This window comes from Dipodomys merriami, unplaced genomic scaffold (assembly GCF_024711535.1).
Source record: "Dipodomys merriami isolate MVZ:Mamm:240054 unplaced genomic scaffold, mDipMer1.0.p SCAF_13, whole genome shotgun sequence".
NCBI lineage: Eukaryota > Metazoa > Chordata > Mammalia > Rodentia > Heteromyidae > Dipodomys > Dipodomys merriami.
Window position 1 is genome coordinate 22,536,641 of NW_027202604.1, and position 23,407 is coordinate 22,560,047.

The 23,407-nt window shown below is 40.8% G+C and overlaps 1 protein-coding gene and 1 long non-coding RNA gene across 7 annotated transcripts in view; one reads left to right on the forward strand and one right to left on the reverse strand.

Annotated features, from left to right (window-relative positions):
• Positions 1–23,407, reverse strand: part of Adamts9 (ADAM metallopeptidase with thrombospondin type 1 motif 9) — a 149,293-nt gene that overhangs the window by 27,800 nt on the left and 98,086 nt on the right. For 2 of the 3 annotated variants that reach the window (XM_070018891.1, XM_070018890.1), the window contains 2 exons: positions 6,943–7,110; positions 1–174 (listed from right to left, as the gene is read on the reverse strand). In XM_070018891.1, the coding sequence (XP_069874992.1) occupies positions 1–174; positions 6,943–7,110 (342 nt within the window). The remainder of the gene's footprint in view (positions 175–6,942; positions 7,111–23,407) is intronic. The other variant, XM_070018892.1, reaches the window with a different exon arrangement.
• Positions 103–22,815, forward strand: LOC138824731 (uncharacterized). Of its 4 annotated transcripts, none has more exons than XR_011371164.1 (8): positions 103–191; positions 5,052–5,197; positions 5,989–6,120; positions 7,241–7,654; positions 11,315–11,460; positions 12,101–12,226; positions 13,530–13,593; positions 14,383–22,815. It is a non-coding gene; the product is annotated as an uncharacterized lncRNA (long non-coding RNA). The 4 variants fall into 4 exon arrangements; XR_011371165.1 differs by having other exon boundaries at positions 15,073–22,815; XR_011371162.1 differs by having other exon boundaries at positions 13,530–22,815.

Consider the following 23,407-nt stretch of genomic DNA (forward strand, 5'->3'; position numbering starts at 1 on the left):
TTCTTGCCATTGCTCTGTCCTCCAAGCGTAGAGAGGGCACGGTGTGACCTGGCAGGTGCGTTCCGACTCGGGTCTGGTGTAGGGGTTGCACTCCGTCTCTCTGGCTGTTTTGTGGGCTCCGATGTGACAATCCACCTGCCGGTGCTGCACGCCTTGGCCACAGGACACCGAGCACTAAGAAGACAGAGGACGTGAGTGGATGCGTGGGCTCAGGTCTGCGGGCTGGGGTGGAGAGGGTCAAAGGGAGGGGAATGGACTCCTAATCCAATGACTCTCACAGCATCACCAGGCTTTGCTCTCTAATTCCCAGTGAAAGGGGCGCCAAGGGAGTGTCTAAAAGCTGCAAACTCACTGTGAAGAGTGAGGAAGGGCCAGGCATTTAGAGAACTTTCTTAGGATAGCAAAACTCTTGGAACATTGCATATGATGGGAGAGATCTGGGTGAAATAGTTAACATAACTTGGAAGTAACACAGTCTCATGAAATGGAAATTCTAAAGGATTTACACCTGAGGATTTCAGGTTCTTGCAAACGGGGAGATACAGCACTATACAAGAAGCAATTCTTGGCAGATTCCAAGTGTAACTCGAAGTGACAAAGACCACTAAAGATTTAGGGACTTATAAGTTGAATTTTTTTAATGAGTCTTCCTTCTCTTGTTCCTGTTCCTGAAGACAAGGGATTTCTTTGCTTTGCTTTTTTTTTTTTTTTTTTTGGTTGTTGTTGTTGTTTTGCTTTTTTTAAATCATGGAATTCACTTAGATATTTGTGTCTATTTGCAACCTCAGAGGAATATATAAAGAATAAAAGCTGACAAGAAAACACCATTTCCTTGGGCTTCATGCTTTCAGCCCTTGGAAAACACCATTAACCAACCTGAAATATTTTGTTGAACAAGTTGTAAGTCATCCTGTTAAATCTGCAACTAACTTCTAAGTTAATTTGTTAATGTCTTCTTCATTGCTGGGTTTCATAATCTTATAGGTGGGCCAAAAATTATTGCTTTTATTAAGCTTTTAAAAGGCAGAAACTAAAGACAACCTTTGATTAGAAAGAGCATGTTACTGCACTTAGCTATCAAAAGTTATTACCAAGTTCTTGTGATAACTCACTTCATTAATTTGTCTAGCTTAAAAGAAAAAAGTTTATTATACTTCAAAGTTATATTCTAACAAGTCTCCTTAAAGAATAGACTTTTAAACTAGAAAGACAGATCAATCTAATTCGCCTGCGGTTGGATTCAACTCTTAGAAACCTTCCATCAAGATGGTGATATATCTCCCTATTTTGGATTTTTAAGGAAATAGGTGTATGTTTTAGGAGAAAGCTTGGGCAGTCTGATTATTTTAGGCTGATCTATTCATGAGAGGAAGCTCATAGTTCACATCAAAGCGAGCTGAAGAGAAGAAAATGTTTTGGACTAACAACTACCATTGTCTGGGTTTAATTGTATTAACTATTGAATGAGCTTGTGACCCACAAGAAACCAGAGTCATTTAAAGTTACTATGTCCTGAAGGAAACGGGAAAAGTCTGCTATGTTCTCAGAGGAATGGAAGGGCCCAGAACCCCAGTGATAGCCCTGACTCTAGAGAAAAGGCATTTAGTGTTCATGGGGGCTCCATGAGCAGTATTTCTCATCAATTACACTGGAAAAGAATGGATTCTGGTGGTATAGAGTCACTCCATTAATGACAGATATATTCTAACATCATCCTTAACAAAACAAACAGCCTCTATTTGCAATTAGTGTCTCAAATATAAAAGAGTCCATTTCTAGAACAAGATAATCCAAATAAAAACACAAGAAAGAATAGCAATACTGTAAACACATTTGAGTTTGATATAAGGCTGATTAATATATATATAGAGAGAGAGATAGATAGATGTATATATATTAAAACTCTCATAATGTCTTAATAACAAAGAAAATAGAAACAGTATATAATACTATTTAGACAAGTAAATAGAGCCTCTTTTTGCTGCTACTGTTATTGAATAAAGTATTTATAGGTCAATGAGGGTAAGCTACTAAAAGTCATAAATATCCAAATTTAAAATTCATTCCTCTCAATGTCCCATTATTTTAGATTAATACCCAAGAAGCTTCCATTTTGCAATATATTTTTTGGCTTTTGATTTTCATAATGTCACAGCTAGCTCTGAAATAACACTTGAGAGTTTCAACATGACCTAAGTGCATAGCAACAAACCCTACGTTTCTGAATAACACAGCTACAGTAATTGCTACTCAAAACAAGGTGCACCATCTGAGTTCAATCTCTGTGTTCAACTTTCTATGGAAAGCAACTGTGTACACTGACCGCCAGCTAGCCTTGCTTGATGAATTTGGGGGAGATTCGTGCAAAAGTCCCATGAATAACACTGCATCAGAAAGACCTCTCATGCCCAGAGATGTTGACAGTAGTGGTGATGTGTGTGTTCGTTGTTTAATTTGCCTAGTTCCAGTCCATTCTCCTTTTGGTTCCTTTGCAAAGACACTCTTAATGTTCTCTCTCTCTCTCTCTCTCAACTCTCTCTTCTCCTTTCCCCCCGCCCATCCTAAACATGGTCATCTCTTGGTGCAATGTTGAAACATGATTTTTTTTGTTTTAGTTCTGAGCAACTGAGCCTGGCACTAGCTCTGGCTGCCTCTGCCCTCCACAGAGCCCTGCTAGTATGCAGACCTCAGTCACTTAAAGGAGGACCTTGACAATTATTTACATAGATAAAAAGAACCTCCCAGGAACTTCTCAGGTTTGGAGACTCACAATGTACGCTTGAAAATGTAGAAAGAACATTATAGGTTTTTTTTTTTAGTATTACTGCTAAAAGGATGGTCCTGACATTACTTTAAAGGGGGAATTAACTCGAAAAATAATACAAAGCACCCTTTGGAAATGGCAACAATTGCACATTTTCACTAAGCACTTACTATATGCCAGACTCTTGGTGAAGGTTTCTCAATGGGATAGTTCTTGCTATGGGGACTGTTAAAGAGAATTGCAGGTGAGTGGTATACTTGGTTTGAAACCACTAAATGCCACTTACCTTTACCCTCACCCCAAACTGACAACCCAAACTATCTTCAGACATTGCCAAATGTCCCATCAGGTGCTAAATTACTTCCAGTCAGGCTTTGGTGGCTCATGCCTGTAATCTTGGCTATTGAGGAAGCTGTGATGTGAAGATCACAGTTCAAAGCCAGCCTGGATAGAAAAGTCTTTGAGACTCTTATCTGCAATTAACTACCAAAAAGCCAGAAATGGAGCTGTGGGTCAAGTGGTAGAGCACCTGGCTTGAGCAAAAAGAGCCAGGAAAGGCACAGTGCCCAGGGTCTGAGTACAAGCCCCAGTACCTGTGGATCTACACAAAAAATTTTAATTACTTCCAGTGGAGGGCTTAGCTCTAGTCTAAGTATTTTCCAGAAAATAACTTTTGTATACTTCCCTATGAACATTTTAGGTAGACACTCTGCAAATAGACATAATTAATGTAGCTCAAGGAAATAATGAAAAACAAAACAAAAAGTACCCAAGGAACTGTGGCATAGCTACTGTGGGCTGAACTTTGGCTCCAAGTTTCAAAATATGGTGCTAATCTGATACACTGTTTGGTACTATGTCAGCAAGAGCGTGGTTGAAAAACTTGGTTTCAGCAATTCACCATCAAGTCTCAAAGTTCAAATAAAAAACCAAACAAATGGAGAGCACAAATCACTAACACCACTGTTAATTTCTTGCCCTGACCCAAATTCATATGTGTGCCTTAAGTTCTCACAGGATACAGCTACTTGTTTGTCACATTTCTCCAGTAAACATGAGAAGACTAATTTAGCATCAGACATCTCAGCTAAGCTGTCTCATAGCACTTATGAAAAAGGCCATAAACATGAAAAATGGGAGGTAGATTCGTACTACAATTTGCCAGTTCCCAGTGCATCACTAGCACTGAAAGATCTTTAAAATATTAATTTTTATTTCATTGAATCCAAGACACTACGTATTATAAGACAGATCATTTTATTTTGTGCCATATAAGGAAGGAAAGAGGGGCGGATAATTAAAGCACAGCGTTCCACTGTTTTAAACCTCATCCGGATCACAAAGATATTCTGCTAGAAAACAACTTCCATCTCAGGATTGATGAATGAGCTCATGAGAAGAATTCCTGACTGATGAATGAAGGAGCATTTCTTTCATTCTAATCTGACCGCTTGTTCTTTTCAGTTCTGCTTTTCATTTCAAGGGGTTTGGGAAAGAAAGCTTTCTCTAGGAAGAGGGTAAGTTTAGAAAAACGGTCCCCTGGAATGCTTCTGTATCTTGAGAATAGAAAACCTTCACAGTATCAGACTGCAGCAAGGATCTAAGGGTGATTTCTGTTTTAAAATTTCATAGGCATCCCTTTGCTCTCAATCAAAATCATCTAAACAGACCAAATATGAACTTTTGAGGGGAAAAAAATCCTTGAAGGCTTCGAGGGAGAATTTTTTTTCCCCTAGAACAGTGGGTGTCCTTCACAACTTCAAATTTTCAAAAGATGCTGAAGTGAACATTTTACTTCAAATTTCAAAATATCAAATTTGGAGGAGATACTATTAAGATTAGCATGACCACATACACTCTGATTCCAACTTTCTTTATATCATAGTATCCGCATGTTGACCCGATGAGAAATTGCACTAATTAGTCTTCCTACCTTGAAGACAAAATGACTAGGATGTAGATGCCAGCAAACAAACAAACATGGAAGGAACAGATGTAAAATGTTCAAAATATTCTTGCAAATAGGCAATCATTACTCTTGCTTAATATCACTGCCTTAGGGATACTTATGTTCACCACAGATTCAATATTAAGCCAATAACCTTTAATCATGCACCATGAACTATTGGCTGTTTATTCCTCCGGTTCACTTCCCATTTGCACAAATCAAATTTACCCATGCAGTATCTTCTCCTGCCTGTTCGTATAATTCATTTCTGCAAATCAAATCAGGACATCCCAAAGCTGCCCACAAACTCTCAACGATGTTAACTTTTGTCTTTTACAGAAGTAATAACCTCCACTCAACCATGTTTGGAATGAGTATGCTTCTTTCTGGGGAAGGATTCCGTTAATCCAATTATATATGCAACATCACCTCCCCCCACCCCCATTCCCCGCCCCAAGATGTTTCATCCTCATCATTTGAATTCTGTAAGTAATTTTAGGCTTTCCCTCAGGATCACAGAATACTGAAATAAAACGTATTCTCTGTTTGCTAATAAAGAGCAAAAAAAAAATCTTTTCATCCTCTCTTTAGTGAATAAAGTAGTCTTTTAAGATGAGCATTGGTTGCATGTTCTGAGTTTAATGTTCAGGGAGAAATGCAAATAGTTCAGTAGAGGCCAAGGAACATAAAGAAAAGCAGCCAAGTATGGAAGTCTTTAAGAGGATGGTATAATTGTGGCATCTTAAAACAATATTAGCTGTGGGTTTCTGTATGAACTGAATATCAGCCCCCCAAAATAAAAAGGCTGGAAGCTAATGGATGGCATTAGTCACTTCCAAATCATTAATAGGATGACCAGGTTGGCACACTGCCTTGAATGAAATGCCTTGAGGGGCCAGAAAGGATGAGCTTTTGTTGGGCTTAGATTTTCCAATTGTTAAATTAAAATAAAAAATAAAACCCCTTGTTTCATTATAATAAAAGCTTTGAGAGGGGCAAGGACACATGCTGGGTCCCATGTTTCAAACTTCTGTGCCATGGAATATGGCTAGGGGGATGGAGGATAATGAGGTAAGCTCAGAATATTTAAGCACCATTCAGGTTTCTGGAAGAATGTTCCACTAACCATGCTGTAATGGAGGTTCCTCACCACCTCTCTATGTTCCTATGGCTGCATTCAGAGCTCCTTTGCAGCCTTAGGAATCAAGACCCAGACTCTGCAAGAATTTATGCCAGGTTCTATGTACCTTAAGCCTGCTTTTCCACTCATTTTCAGCAGATACAGGTCCAATTCTCCACAGCACAGGAGAAAGAGAAATACTGTAAAGACTCACTGAATCAGATCAACATGTGAGGAGTCACATAACTGCAGAATATTAAAAAAAAAATCAAACCTTGTTACCTTCAGGTAAGCAGCTTCAACCAAGGTGAGAAAAATGTGCAAGTGTGGTCCTTAACACATACCCAATATTTACAGGTAAATGAAAGCTTTTAAACCTACTCTCATATCCCTTCTGTCTAGCCCAGCAATGTCCGGAATAAGTGGAACGTTGTGCCATCCGTGTCTTGGGAGTTCACACCCTATCCCATCTAGTATACACATTACACTCCTTCCAACGAAATATGATTCTTTAGACTCCATTAGACTCAAGACCCCTGGAGCAAAACACTTGACATTCATAACTACACTAAATGCTCTTAAGAACCACGAGAAGTAGGCTTGGGAAGGTTAAACAAGGCACCCAAGGTCATAAAGATAGAAACCAACAGAGAATGTTCCTTCTGCTCCCCCATCTCTGTTGTAAACAGGCAGAGAAGTGATCTCGAATATCTTATATTCCCAGGAATAAAGGTATTTGTTTAAGAACTTCCTAGGCAAACTCAGACTCAATTCCTGTCAGGTGACCATAGCTTCAGTACAAAAATCAGTGAGTGGTTTTTGCAAGTGATAAAATGATCGTGAAAAGCCATCAGCCAAGTGACGAGGGATACCTCTGTGCTAAAACATCCATTTTCACATTGAATTCAACCTCATAGCCACCCCAATGTAGGATCAGCCAAAGCCCCAGAGCCTGAAGCCTAAGATGACACAGCTAATATCCTGGCCATCCACTCTCCAAGTTCCCCTTTGTAAAACCCAGACCATGCAGACAAACACACATGAAGAGGCTGGTGCCAGCCATGTGGCCCAATGAAAGGAAGCAGTTGGTAGAGGGGAAGCATCGCTCACCTGACTCCAAGCGCCAGCCTTCCATTTGGGGCATCGTCCTCCTCTGCACTTTCTGTGCCCATGTGGCTTAGCAAGGTGTTTACAGTAATCACTTTCTAAATGGCTTCCATCTTTTGCCAGGCAGTAAACATTTCGTTGTTTATGCCCTCGACCACAAGAGACAGAACACTGAAATATAAAGCAATGGCAAGGTTGTTGTTGTTTTCTAATCACACCGAGTTTGATTTAAAAAAACCTGCATTGTGAGATGTTAAGACCATGGCTAATGAGAGTCACCATTCCCCCGCCCCTTTTTCAGTGCTATTTTGGATCAAGTCTCAAGGCTCAGTGCGAAAGGAAGGTGGCACTAGGAAAGAAATAATGTCTACACGCGACAGCACCAATCTTATGTGGCACGTTGGCTTACTCAAGAGTTTGGCTAAATCCTGATAATTTAGGCCCCAAATGAAGCTCATGAACCCGAAATCACCCTGCCGTTGTGATGGGAAGAGCTCTTGCCTACCAAACAAGAAACTATGTCTTCAACCAAATACCTTATTCTCACTGATGGGGATAAGGATATATTTCCAAAACAGAACTGCATCCAAGTTTTTAATTCAACAATTTACAGCAAACTCCCCAGTCATTTTTCCCCGAGAAAAGGTTTTCATTTTCCCAGCCCATTTGGAAGAGGTGCAAAAGGCATGCTAGAAAATGAAAGGTAAGGTATCAGGTAAGTCTGTGCCAATTTCTGGAGGAAGCCATTACCTTTCAACTTTGATCTTCAAGTTCACTGGACTGTTTTAAATGTGACCTTGTCTGACCACATCTAAGAAACTTGACTTTGATTTCAGATTAGGTTTCTCAGAAAGGGTTAGGAAATCAAAGCACCCATAGAGTCTGGACAAAAATCTGATATGACAGCTTCATGTAGAACAGGCAAGAAGCTGGCCCCAATAGGTACACAGAGACAGTCAACTCCCATTGCCTCATTAGCGATTACAGAGGCCCTTACTGCTTGGATCATAAAACCTGCTGGCTCAGGTTTTCAAGACCCATTATTTCCCAATATAATAGTCTTGCCTTTTAGAGGGAAATGAATTTAAGAATGAAGAACAAAATGCAAAAATGCAGCAAGAACAGACTGCAAGCATCATTTCCCAGTATTCCACTTTTCCCCCTTCCTTCACTAACTTTGAGATGTTGTTAGCTTAAATTAACAAAGTGCCCTTTTCTGCCTCACAGATAAATAGCTCCATGTAAAACAAGAAGCTGAGTATTAATTCAACCACAATTACCAAGCATGCTACAAGTTATACCATTCATAAATGTGTCAGACATGTTTTTTTTCCTTTCTGGTAAAGACAAACTGTTATAAAAATTTCAACAGTAGCCAGTAGAGAAATTTAAAATATGTAAGGGAACACATTTGGCTTTAACTTTAGGACATGGAAACATATGTCTGAGCTCTTATTTTATGAGGATTATAATTTGGAGTTTTAATTCTAGAAGTCTTAACAGTGTATGCCATGGAAGGAAGGAGCCTAATTTGAATTTCGACACCAAAAGTATCCATCGTTCAACCTACAGTGTTCTGGTGTACGAAAAGCAGAAAGGCTTTGAGATATATTTTTGAATTTAGGATGAAGCTCCTAGAAGCATTCCTACAAATCTTCTAAGCATGGCCTAATGATAGGCCCAAAGATAATTGTTATTAGTGACCAGTTTTAATATTTAAAAATATTTCTTCAATAAGAAAATATTTAAGGGCACCGTTGGAATGATGGATGAGCTCATTTGTTCATTTGGTAACTATGAGTAGCTATCATGTTCTAGGAACTTTGCGAAATACTGGAAATAGACTGATAATGAAACTTCCCTAGCTCCTGCCCTCATCGAGCTAACAGAGCAGCCATGAAAACTGATATTAATTAAGTGATGACATAGATAAATAGTGTTTTGAGGTGACTACTATGACACAAGCAGGCTACCCTGTTTGGGAGAGGCTCCCAGAGCCTTTGAGGCCAGACCAGTCAGCATAATGAGTGTGGATTTTATTCTGTACCCAATTGGAAATCACCAGTAGTTTTAATTCAGAGGAAGATGTGGGCTGGTTTTTGTTCTGAAATTTCTACTTTGAACTGGGCAACAGTGGCTCATACCTGTAATCCTGGCTACTCAGGAGTTGAGTTCTGAGGATTGTGGTTCAAAGACAGCCCGGGCAGGAAAGACTGTGAGACCCTTATCTCTAATTAACTACCAAAAAGCCAGAAGTGGAATTGTGACTCTAGTGGTAGAGCATTAGCCCTTGAGCACAAACAACAACAACAACAATGACGACGACAACAACAACAACAACAACAACAACAAAACTTAGGGACAGTGCCCAGGTCCTGAATTCAAACTCCAGGATTGGTACTAAAAAGAGAAATCTAGTTTGACCACTGAGTGAAGACTGAATGTGAATATCATGTGATTAGAAATAGGAAAAGGCACATGGAAGGTAGATAGTAATTGGTACAGGAAAGAGGCAATGATAGTTTGGATTAGGGCACAGAGTTTTGGGGTAGGGAAAACTGGTGAATTAAAGGTACATTTTTTTGAAGTAGAAATGATATACCTGGTGGATCAGGCATGAGATAAAAGGGAGAGGGCAAAATAGAGGACGACTTTTAGCTTTGGGGAACTTCAGAGTGGTTAGTAACATTTGCTACCATTTTCAAAGATGGGGAAATACTGGAGAAACAGCATTAGAAGTCCAAGGTCTATTTATGGAATCTCTTTATTGGTTGGACATAAAGCACACACATTTAGGATAACATTTGATTGTCTAGAGTGAAGAAAACCAGGTACCTTCAAGCCATCAAAGGTTAAAAGTTAAAACAGATGCTAATGTGTCCCTAGGGAGAGCAATTTCAATATACAAACAGTCCACACAAGCTGACCCTATGTGAAAATGGAAGAGTGAGTGGATAGAGATACTGACTCAGTAATCTGCAGTGGTTAAGTAAAAGCAGAGTGCTCTCATCCATATATATCAGACAGTACCCTATGTCTTTCCATACATTATCTCCAGTGGTTAAGTAAAGGCAGAGTGCTCTCATCCTTATATACCAGACAGTGCCCTATGTCTTTCCATACATTATCTCCTTTAACTTGCCACTAATCCACCAGAGCTCAAAATAGCTATAGGTGCTGACTGGGGACAAGTGGTGCTTATAAAATGGTGTCATCATGGTTTAAATACAGCTTCCACAAGCTGCAGTTCAGTGGATGCCTTTCTGCTGAGAACAATTACAGCTTTACGAAAACATAATTATCAAAAAAAAAAATCTCCCTATGAGAAACTCATCTGTGGTATGCTATGGATGCTCCCAAGAGCCATTGCTAAGGAAATGGCAGATGAAGCTACTTCTAAACAGGATGCTTTAAAATGTTTAAATATCTAGGTGAGCTCTACTCTGCTCATTCCTATACACATTTTTTTTCCTATCTGGGGACCTGAATGGAACCAACATTGAAAAACGAATGCAGTATTTTAGCATGACTCACCAACCTATTATTTACCTGGAATTACTAAGATGGAAAAAACAACTAGGAAATTCTCAAGGTATCTAATCTGATGGCAAACACTCATCACTTAAAGCTTTCTCAACTAGTAACAAAGCAAAGCAGCTGTTCATGGACATATACCACTCTAACAGGTTTATAAATGGGTCTATTATGACTTCATAAAGGAACTGTCATTTTGACAATTAAATAAACACAGGTTTCAGCTCTTACATTCCTAAGGAAATTTCCATCTGATGATTTACAAGCCTTTCCCAGGCAAACGATGACTTTTACATCAATGCTTGTCACTGAGTTAAAAGTCATATTCAGTAGTATATATTATCCATTGGCTACATATCCGAGAGTTCTTGCTCTTTAGAACATTTAAATCCCATTTTCAACTGAAATAGATTCCTGGTTTACCAATATGATTGTGACTTTTTTCTCTTGGGAAACAGCTTCACTTATTTAAAAAGATCACTCTTCCTAAATTTGAGGAAGACTCTGAAACAATGTAATCTCTACTTGTTACTCAGAAGAACAAGGTCATCTTCCCAATGCCTAGGCTTTCAAGCTTTTGTTTCTGGGAAGCCAGTGGATGGAGGATGATTTTGAAACTACCTTTCAACTTGTCTGGTAGCCATGAAACTCATGTTGTGAGCAACATGAGGTTACCAACCTTGGTAACCTCTCCAGAAACCTTGATAACTCTGAAAAACCTTGATAGCTCTGGATACAATGTAGATGGGCAAAAGAATAGTGTGTTAATAGAGATAGTACTCTACAGAGATACTGAGCTAACAGAGGCAGTACACTAACAGTGTGCTATGCCTGGACTTAGGGGTTACCTGAACTGGTCCTTGTTATCAAGAAGCTAGCAAACAACATGGTATATCTACTCAGATGAGAAGTGCTGTGGACCTAAATAGAAGGAGATTCCTGGGGCCGCTGAGGATTCCAGTGAAGACAGAGTTCTATACGGAACTGGTAAGTTCACCACAGGGAACCAGGGAGAAGAAGAGGGGGGAAGTAGAGATCAGGGAAGCACATAGGATCTGGTTACAAGGAAAATTCTGGAAGGGGCTAGAAGATCCTGGTTTAGTGGAGGCACTGGAGTGTGTAGGTGGTAGACCAGGCTCTTCTGAGCTATATAGCTGTTACCTTTATATATATATATATATATATATATATATATATATGGGTTAAGACCTTGCTGAATGTCCAGACACAGGTGATTTTGGTTCTGAGAAAGAGATGAGATTATCATCCTGAGAAATTTGTAATAGAATTGCTGACCAATTAGTACAAATATCCAAACTCAGGATTTACTGATAGCAGGTCAGAAACAATAAGGGTTAGAAGGCCAAGAGAAATGCCAAGTACTAGAACCTATTGCCAAACCCATACTCTTCCTATTCTAGGGATTTTGGGCAATCATGTGACTAACCAGCACTCTGGGGTAGATTGGGTAGAGTCCTGTTTGGAGAAAGATTATATTAATTACTTTTAAGGCCTGTTTTGAAAACAACATCCAAACCACTTCATTAAAATAATGTTTTGCTATAGCTTTGCATACCAACAAGTTCTTCTTGGTTTGACTTTAATTCTGACTTTCTTCTTTAAATAGCCAAACATCTGGTAAATGTGTTAGGAGAGAGCATGTAATACTTGTGTGCAGGAATCAGAACCGCCAATTACGGTGATAAACGAAATGACCACTGCACACGTCACACCATGAGGAAAAGGCAAAAAGGTACCTGGCTGTGGCTACTGTTCCAGAAAAGAAGGAATATAACAGATATAGACATGAGGCTCAAAGTTTCAGATGCTGCTCAATGCTCAGATCCTGGGACACCACATGGGCTTGTTGCATGGGAAAAAGATTATAGCTGCAACTCAGAGATGCTTATTTACTGCTATCTACACTGAAGCCCATCAGCAAAGATGGAAAGAATGAATTTGTGAAAGCTATAGCTATCACAGAAGTGTGCCATAACCTAAATGTTATCTTTTCACAAAAAAAGGAGAATCTTGACTCATGGTGTTAGTATAGATCTAATATGGCACACATTAGAGTCAAAAGCCCTCTCCCACTCTGCTCTTTCACTTAGGGCAGAGCTACTAAGAATCAAACTACTCACCTTTAATTGAGCTCTCCTTGTGAACAGAACCCTGGGGATAAAGCCCACTGGTTTCTCTCAATCCCAAAGCAGCTCAGGTATGATTAGGATTCCTCATAGATGAAGAAGTAAAGGCTAGACAATGATATCATTTGCACAGGGCTACAAAGCCAGGAAGCAGCAGAGTTTGATTTAACTGTTACGTATCTCTCTCTTACATTACATAACTATTACATATCTCTATCCTTAAACTATCCCAAGCAAAGGCACTGATTAAGACAGCAGGCTGGTCATCTCTACCTACCCACAGCAATAGAAAGTAGGGACCTCAAGAAATGTCTCAGAAGAGTATTTTAGAGGGCTCTGTTTGCTCAGCCTACCGGGCAATGGTGAATATGCAATGTTAACAGCTCTGACTGCAACACATTGTCCTATCTCCTGCACCTTTGGAAAGAAGACATTATAAATGGCAAATATACAATCGCTTAAATAAAAAGCCACCTTCTCCTTTGGCTGGAGCCATGCTCTGCTTTTCTCTTGGCCATGCTGAACATATATTACCCATTATCATACCTGATACTCTATGGTATGCTGTCAATTCTCCTGACTGGTGAATGTTCTGGTGTGTCAATGGAGGGCAGTGGCGGTAAATCTGGGCTTGCTCACCTGCCAAAAACTAATTTCTCAATGGTTCAGCTGTGGACATCATGAGGGTTCTTCAGTCCATCTACTTACTTCACAAATTGGACAGCACAGATAGACATGGCACATTCAAGGTTACCGAGCAAGAAAGGAGTAGATACAGCATTAGGAAGTTTTTGTCCCTGGCGCAGAAAATTTTGGCACCAGTTACACTAAGGGGTTTAAGGCCAGGATCTGGGGTTCAGCAGTACTCAGGAACTGCAATTGACAAGCCACTCGTTCCTTCCATTCCAGATTGGACAGCTAGCGTGATAAAACAAAGAAGAGAGAAGGTGGACATAGATGAACCTAGTGTTAGGTAAGATATTCCCAGGACTCTGTGTGTGTGTGTGTGTGTGCGTGTGTGTGTGTGTGTGTGTGCACGCGTGTGCACGCACACACGCAGGAAATGCCATCGGGGGTAGAGGATGCTTGCATTAACCCTGCTCTAAAATTCAGCCAAAGACATGCAGACAGGTAGACGTAGGCTGGAATCACATCTACCATTTAACCACTGTCTCTGCTCACAGTTGTTCTCTGTTAAAATGGGACAAGTACAGGGTGTATGAGCATTACAACTAAGGGACAGGATAAAAAAATGATACATGCTTGCCATCTACCACCCCTACTTCCTCTCATAGCCAGCAGAGTCACAAAAAGGCCATAAAAAAGGTATCTTTAAAAAGATTTGTCAACTTTTGGATTCTAAGACAGACATTCTAGCAAAGACATACAGGGACAAAAGCCAAGTTTTGTCTGGCAAGCTCTTGCCTGTTTAAGAGTAAAATGCTTTGCCTTCTCAAAGGGCACAGAGAACCCACAAGAACAGACACACCAGTTCAAGGTACCTTCCCTAGTGCCTTTTCTCTCCTCTGGATGACTATTTATAAGGTCTCTCACCCAAGGAAGGAAAAGACGGACACCATGTATACGAATGGCACATCTCTTTTCCACACCATCATTTCCTGCTCATACTTCTCATCTCCAGGACGACTTCCGTTGTTCCTCTCAATTTTGTGATGGTATTTTCCTAAGCATCCTGAGGCAGAGATGGCATCTTTGATAGCCACTGCCGAGTGCATCTTCCCTCCTTCTCCTCTATGCTCAGGGGCTGTAGGCGTGGCCACCATCCTTTCTCAGAAAATAGCCCACCAGGGCTGCTCACAGCACAAGGCTCTACACAGGGCTACAAAGAACCAAACTACTGAGGAGGAAAGGAGAGAAATCCTCACCAGGAAAACAGCAGCTGTGACTTCAGAGAATAAAGCCAGTGTTGACAGGCCTGTCTCATGGGTGTTTATGTCCAGGACCACCCTGGGAAGAGAGCCAGGGGCCAGCAGAAATCACTATGTGGATGCATAAGACTACAGACATTCACATTCAACCAGATGGGGTACTGGACCACCCTTCCATCCACATGTACCCCAACCCCTCCAGATTTGCAATGCTGCCAAGACCTAGGACAAGGACTAGGTCTCATGCTTCAAGGCTGCGGCCCATTCCACAGCCAATGAGGTTGCCCCACTTATTAAGGGAGATGGCAGAGCCAGGCTAGGCAAATAAAGGAAGACAGCAAGAGGCTGTCCTGCTCTTCACCTCATCACCCCCAAAGAATAAGTAAGTACAGGCGTTTCCAGCTTCCCTCTCCACCACGTAACATTTCCTCCCATTAGAGAAGGAAATACATATTAATATTACATAGAGCAGAATATGAAATCACTTACTATAAATTGTGAAACCAGAGTTGGTTTCTTTCTCATTATTCTGCAAGAATATGATTAGAGTTTTTCTCCCCAAGGTGAGAAATGAAAAGCAAGATGATCTGAAGTGTAGTTTCCAGTGAATTCTATCGTGGCTGATTTCGGTGTACCCCTAGGAATGGGGAGGTATGTTACATCATCAGGCCACATTTCCTCTCATGTGCTCCGATTCCCATTTGGAAGCACATTGCCTATTTTTTTGTAGGGCTTCTTTTTCCTTTTCAAGGTCACACGAGATGACTGACCATGTGGAACCTGAGTTGGGCAGAATGATCATTTTGGAATATGGCAGGAAAGAGCTAAAGATCGTGTAAGGATCCCCTGCCTGCCACAGAAGTGTTCATAAAGCAGTCTGGGGAACAAGGAGGGCAGTGGGTGAAACATGTATTCCAGGATCCTGATCCTTAGCTGTCCCAGGTGAGTGAAAAAATGTCTAGGTAAGTAATTGATGGGAAAGTGAGGGCTGCTAGGGACAGAGACCAAAGCTTCTGGGTTCCTGAAAATGGAAAGTGCTGGAAGATTCACAGCAATCAGGACACACTGGTCTCCTAACAGATGTCAATGCTGGAGCAGTGCCCCTTGGTGGGACCTATGCTATTGTCTAAAGCAGCCAGGACACGTCTGAGAAGCTCAATACACCATGGAATACTTCTATAGAAAAGCGGCTCACACAGTTTGTCTCTGCACCTAACCAATGTCTACCCCTCAACCTCACCCTCTTTTCTGTGCCCGCCAGTCCTTCCATAACCTAGTGCATTTCGTTGTGTGGCTTAGTCTTGCTTTCTGTCTACTGGCCCTTTCTTCACAAATGCATATATATAAAGGAGCATATTTACAGTCCAGCTATCAAATATGCAGTCAGTCCTCTCTGCCCATGAGCTCTGAACCTGGGTGTTCAACTACAAAACAAAAAAAAATGCACATACAGGCTGTCTGTATATCATTACACCTCCTAAGCAAGACAGCAAAACACTGATTTGTGAGGTATTTACATTGCCTTAGATACGGCAAGTCATCTAGAGATGAATTAGGATATTTAAGAGGATATAGTAATATGCAAGAAAAATATGGTGCCATTTTCCATAAGGAACTAAAGCATCCACATCTATAGATTTTAGTATCTGCAGGGGGTCCTAGAATTCTTCCATTGATACCAAGGGATAACTATACTAAATGTTTTACAACTTTACTGGAAGCAATTTACATAATGAATTGACTTTTAACTGAATATTAATGCTATCCCCAGAATGGAGATGTGCATAATTCCTCAGCCTATATCCAGAGTAACCTATGTCTCAACAAGAGGAAAAAAGATCATTTTAACCATTACTAAATCAGATGATCATTCTCCCACTTCACATTGCTTTCCTGGCAGTTCAGATAGCACACACCGTTCAAGTTCTTCCTACCTTTTCTTGTTTCCTCTTCCTGCCCATTTAATAAAGAAACATTCATGAGTAGCACCAGGAAGAGGCCAAGTGCTGAAACTTAAGTCTGTAACCCTAGCTACTAAGGAGGTTGAGATCTGAGGACTGAGGTTCAAAGCCAGCCATGGTAGATGGAACTCAACAGACCAGCAAAAAGCCAGAACCAGAGGCATGAGTCAAGTGGCAAAGCATCAGTCATAGGCAAAAAAAAAAAAAAAAGATAAAAAAACAGGTAACACAGAAGACTCACAACATGGAAGACTTGACATTAGAAGTTACTAAAATTGTGTTTGATGGTATTCTGCAAATTTACATTTTTCTTATATACTACTCTGAGAGGTATTCGCATGGATTCCCAACAACTGAGACTCAAGAATGTAGTAGAATTATCACTTGAAGATTAGTCAGACTGGTTTGGCCAGGCCCAAGTATTTTCCTGTTATCTTAGCAAGATACTTAGCACAGCAAGCATTCACTGTCAGTTCTATTCAACAGAGATATGAAAGGATGGTGAGGACCCATCTCAAACATAACATGTTCAAAACACAGGCCCTGACTTTCTCCCACAGAGCTGACTTTTCCTATAGACTTCTTGCTCTACTTCAATCAACTGGAAACACCACTGGTCCATTGATCTGGTCCATAACACGCAGCATTCCATTGATTCCTTTCTTTCTCTTACATGCCATATGCAAACTCTCGGCTGATCCTTTGATACAACCTCAAAGATAGAGCAGAATCATGCCTTCCTTCTCTCATTACTTCCCTCATGGCGGGCTCCTCCCTGCCATGCTTGTCTTTAACTGAGTTACAGCAATGGCCTCTCAGTAGCTCCTCTGCTTCTTCCCTGTTCATCCCCCTCCTCTGCCCTGTGGGTTCCTATCTTATCAAAGTAAAAGCAAATATCCTCCCTAGTGGTGCAACCATCTCTTCTGTCCTTCCTGCTCCATCTAACATCTGTGTCTGTAATGGCATACCCTGTCTCTATCCCCTTCACTCAGCCACGTGGACCTCTGCCTTCCTGAGTCTGCCTGCCATACTCCTGCCTCCATTGCAACCTGCCATACTCTTCTCCCAGAAACCATATGGTCTGCGTTTGTATTTTCCCCTATCTGCTCAAATGCCACTTGAACTCATGGCTTTGCTCTTGTGCTTTGCTTTTTTGCTCAAGGCTGGTACTCTACTACTTGAACCATACCTCCATTCTTGGAGAGAGAGAGAGAGAGAGAGAGAGAGAGAGAGAGAGAGAGAGAGAGAGAGAGAGAGAGAGAGAGAGAGAGAGAGAGAGAGAGAGAGAGAGAGAGTGTATGTGTGTGTGCACGCGTGTGCTTACTGGTTAACTGGAGATAAGAATCTCATGGACTTTTCTGTGAGGGCTAGATTTGAATCCTCATCCTCAGATCTCAGCCTTCTGAATAGCTAGGATTACTGGTGTGAAACACAAGTACCCAGCTAGACACCACTTTCTTCATGAAGACCTCCCTAAGTCTTCCTAAAATAGTTCCCCTGTCCTTTCATGATATTCCTTATTCCTACTTATTACCTTCTGTCACAACATATACATTTGAGTGTTCCTTGTAATTTATAGATTGTCTCCCACTAAGACCTAGGCTTGATGAGTTCAAAGTGTATTGTGTGTCTGTTCAGTTCCCAGTGCCTAGAAACATGCCTGGGATGTGGAAAATACTCCTTGTGTAATGCTAAAAGAATGCATACTTGAAGAGTTTCTAATAGAACTGGGAACCACTTACCCCTCAATAATATTTAAGGATTAGTGAACATTCTGCACAATGTTCTCTTTACTGTAAGAACCAAACAAATAACTATTGCTCTTTTCCAATCTCCTGTGCCCATTCAGTCCACAACTGGCTAAATTCCCTCATGGTTTAACGTTTAATTCCCAACTCCTGAGCTAAATACCACACCAAGGGACAGAGAAGAGGAAGGCTGAGAATGTTTGTCAGATAAACTGATGTCAAGTAGAAGCGAGGAATTGAAAATACTATACTACCTTGCAAAAGCTAGATGAACGTTGAAAGCTCAGCCCTAAGCCACAAATGTCACCACAGATCCTGAGTTTCTTCTCCCTAGAGGAGATGCCACCTTAGAATGACTCCCTTCCCCCAGGTAGAAAATGTAATATACCAGCTTTAAAAAGAATATAAAAAATGCATTAGACAAGAATGAGTCCCTTGAATTAATTTGTTTCTATCTCTACTCTCACTGGAAAATTTACAAAAGCAAAAACTAAAGACTCCTACTTCTAGACAACGTGTCTCACTTAAATGTTGTTTTAATCTTCTGGTACAATCCATAAGTAGTTGCACAAAGGGCTTTTGGGTTTTCTTTGGTGCTGGTGCTGGGGCTTGAACTCAGGGCCTAGGCACTGTCCCTGAGCTTTTCTGCTTAAGGCCAGAGCTCTACCACTTAAACCTCAACTCTACCTCTGGCATTTTTGGTGTGTTTCATTGGAGATAAGAATCTCAAAGACTTTCCTGCTTGGGCTAGTTTCAAATTGCAATCCTCAGACAGATCTCAACCTCCGGAGTAGCTAGGATTACAGGGTCGTGGGGTCTGGGCACTGTCCCTCAGCTGTTTAGCTCAAGGCTACCACTTGAGCCACAGTGTCACTTCTGCTTTTCTGGTGTTTTATTGGAGATAAGAGTCTCATGGACTTTCCTGCACGGGCTGGCTTTGAACTGTGATCCTTAGATCTCAGCCTTCTGAGTAGCTAGGATTACAGGCGTGAGCCACCGGCGCCTGGCTAAAATAAAAGGTTTTAATTCAGCATAGTGATTTATGAATACAACGCATCTGCTCAATGTAATCCCTTCTGTTATTCTCCCCCATCTCTCTTTTCGATCTAGAGAAAGGCTCTCAAAAGTAGATGCTACCCATGTAGATGAAATCAGCATGGAGCACGAGACTCTAATTGCACATTGGGTAGAATGAATCATGACCATCCATCAACAGACTCTCTGGTCCCTGTCATCCAAATGGCAGGCTTAGCCCATGTCTTACTTCAGTAGAACTTTTCCTTACACATGTACTAAACCTCATCCTTCTAGAGCACCATCAATATCTAGAGGGAAGGCGACCCATTCCAGAGCAGCTGTCTGAGAATGCTATGTGATCAAGTTAGATTTCTGAGTTCCTTTGAAAGCACTTCAAAAATCAAGTGAGGTGCAAAAAGTATTGTAATTTAGAAACGCAAATATTCATCTCTCTCTGCCTCATAGTAAGGAGAATAAAATTAGGAACCTGTTGTAAATCTTGGGAAATATTCACATTTCAAGAACTCAGCTTGGGAGACTGAAAAGGCAGAGGAGGAAGAAATCAGCTTTTACTGGGGCAAGGATTTGTTTCCTTTTTTTTTTTTTCTGGGTCACAAATCAAAACTGTTATTTCTAGAAAATTCAAAAGCTCCCTGAGGAAGACAGTGGGAAAACGTGGAGTTCTGGAGTCTGCCAAGACTGGATCCCAGAATTACTGATTGTATGGTGTTGAGAAGCTCACTTAACTTCCCAGTATTTCAGTTTTTCTACCTTATTTGAGGATTACCAATAATTCATGTTAAGCACCTCTCCCAGGCTCACAGTAGCTGCTCAATATATGGGTTTATTACTATTTTCCTACTCCTTGCTGTGTATTATCAGGACATGTAAAGCACTCAATGGGACATCAGTACTATAAAGTAAGTCATTTAGCCGGGTGCCAGTGGCTTACACCTGTAATCCTAGCTACTCAGGAGGCTGAGATCTGAAAATCATGGATTTTAAAAAATTACTGTTTTTCCACCAAACTACATCTAAATAGGGAAAATACATAATTTTGTTACAGCTTTGTTTTGGTCCCACCCATGAAATTCCTGAGTTTAATGACAGTGTCTTGGGTTCGTTTTGTTTATCTTCAAACAATAGACTTTTCCTGTCTCAGTGCTTTCGAGTCATACTGGTATTTATGGAGAAGAAATGAGATTGATTTTCCTTCTAGGACCAAGAGACATGCTCTAAAATATTTTCTTCCCTTCCAACAGGCAACTGTCACTGTGTTACAGGTATGTGTCTGTGTCGTGTGAGAGTTAGAGTTGGTAAATATGTGTTACTAGCCATCTGTTGAAACAGGAAAGGATGTGCAGAGAAAAAGTAGAGACCCAAAGAGGGAAATCTCCAAAACTTTCTTCCCTCAAAGTTCATGTAAAGAGAAGCCAAGTTAACATTCTGGGTAAGCTCATTACTTAAATACAGGGTTTTTTTTTCTTATTGATTTTTAAAAACAACTGGCAGAGCTGGGTGCCAGTGGCTCACACCTGTAATCCTAGCTACTCAGGAGGCTGAGATCTGAGGATCACGGTTCAAAGCCAGCCTGGGCAGTAAAGTCCATGAGACTTTTATCTCCAATTAACCACCAGAAAACTTGCCTTGAGCTGAAGAGCTCAGGGACAGCGCCCAGGCCCAGAGTTTAAGCCCCACAACCAACCAAAAAAAAAAAAAAAGGCAGAAAAATAACTGACTGGGAAAACTTTCTAGTCTCTATGGTATGTTTCTCTTCCTTGAAAAGAGGAAGGGAATGGTTTTATAACTTCAAAGGTTTTATTTTTGATTGTAAGGCATTTGTTACAAAATACATTTGGGAAATGCTGCCGATTCTATCCATCTAATGCCCATAAGAACATGAAATGGTAAATTCTGCTGTGAGAAATCCACAAACTGATGGGGGTGATGATATTGTTACTCCCTCCCCCCAACCCAGGAGGGATTTGATGAGGTCTGAAGATATTCTTTGGTGCCAGTAGCCAAAGGGTATGCTACTGGTACCTGATAGAGAAGCCAAGGATGCTGACAAATTACACAATGCCCAAAAGAGCCACCCATAGCAAGGAACCATCTGCTTCATACCTATTCAACAGGCACAGAACACTCCACGGACCACTATTTTGGTTTCTAATAAGAATCATGGACTCCCACTTTGCAGATGAAAACTCACTAGAATTAATCTCACTTTTGAAAGCCTTCTCCCCAAGGCGAAATCAAAACATTCAAGACATGTTTCTAGGTCTTGCTGAACTGTTGCTACATAAGGACAACATTCTAACATTGGTGAAGGAATGTTCAAAATGTAACTTGTAAAGGACTCTAGGTAAAATGGGAGCGCTCTGCAGAAGGCACATGTTGAGGAGCAGCTTTGTTTTCTTAGGAATACCTATCTATAGTTACACGGTTCTTTAAAGAGCCAATCCCGCTCGTCAAAGATGCCATACAGACCGTCGACTTATTGATCATACTGAGCACATTTGTACACATGGGATTTAAAATAAGACCTCAGGCTTGCTAGGTACGTGTCCTACTACTTGAGTTATGTCCCCCAGCACGTTTACATTTGTAATGCCTTCCTCCTCTCCCCACCCTTTCCAAAAAATGAGTGACTTATGAGTGTTTATTGGTTTGAAAATTCATACTGATGACTTCCTGGGATCTTCTATGTGTGAAGGGAAATTCAACTCTCCAGGGAAGAGCTTCTGATAGCTCTTCTGTCATTCCTCAGAGCTTGCAATTATGACTTCCACTTTGAATTTTCATGACAACGCTTTGCCTCTCCTCTTCAGATGCCTCAACTCTGGCACTATTTTGAGATTTCAGCTAAGATCTGGTAGGGTTAGGAGACACAGAACTTGCTGGTGGACAGTTAATAGTAGAGCTTTCTACACACCATGATAGCCAAGTCATGCATTTAGGCTCAAGTTTGGTTAGCCTTGGGCTATAGAGAATGGGACATGAACAAGGTGAAATCAATCCCCATGTACAAAAATGAGGATTTTCAATAGTAACAGATGAAAATGTGCTCGGGGACCAACCCTTTCTCCCAGATGTCAGGTCTGTGAGGAGATAGGTTCCCAGTGTGTCATATCTGATTCAAAGACATCAAAGGAGAAGGAAATGTGACTGTTGCATACGGCAATGCAGGGAACAGGTGAGCTGGCTCTGTAATGGCTTGTTACTTTTGGGAGAGGGGTTCGGGAGGAAAGGATCTGGAGTTTAGGCAGAAGTAGATTAAAAAAAAAAAAGGACATTGCACATGGCTAGATATGCACTGGAATTTACTACCAAGAGCTGCAAGAAAACTTGGGATTTCCCTGGAGAAAGGGAGACAAACAAACAAACAAACAAAAAACACCCCAGCACAACCTCCAGAGTATATGAGGATGGTAAGAGAGTCGGAGGCTAAGAGAATCCTGGGGAAATGTCAATGAAATAGGAAAGGCTCTATTTCTGCTGAGCTAGGGTTACTACACCTGCTCCTGTTGTTAATGTTTTATTACAGTATTAATCTAGGATTAAAAACAGCTTCCTAAAATGTGTCAGAATGTTTTTTAATGAACCCATTCTCCTCTTTACTCCCTTGTGAAGGAGAACACACAGTTGGCACATATTCATGTTTTAGAAGAAATCTTTCCAAGGTAACTTCCTCTGAAAAGAGTCTCAAACTTCGAGATAAATTGTAGACACTTCTGACCACTCTTCCTTGTGCTCTCATCTAGTGTCCCCAATTGCTAATATTTAACACACTGGTTCCTCCTGCATAAATGTGTCATTATTATTTACCCTCTCCCTGAACAATTTCAGAGCAAACCAGACACAATTCCCTATCATATCTAAAGCCAAGGATGCTCTACTGAAAAGATGCCAGATAACTAAGTCAGGATATTACCAGAATATTCTCTCCTTCTCCCCCTTCCTCCCTGTCTCCCTCTGTATTTCTAGTGTAATGGCTTGCTGAGCTGCTGAGTGCCTGAACTCATTCATTCATTTCAATACTGTTGATGGTACTTCTTTCTTGAATAAGGGACCAGGCCTAACTTTGGGACTCAGCTGTCAAAGAATATGATGAGTAATTCCATAAAGGGTAAACAGATTTTTCACTTGACCTAAAAGTTGCTCAATCTACA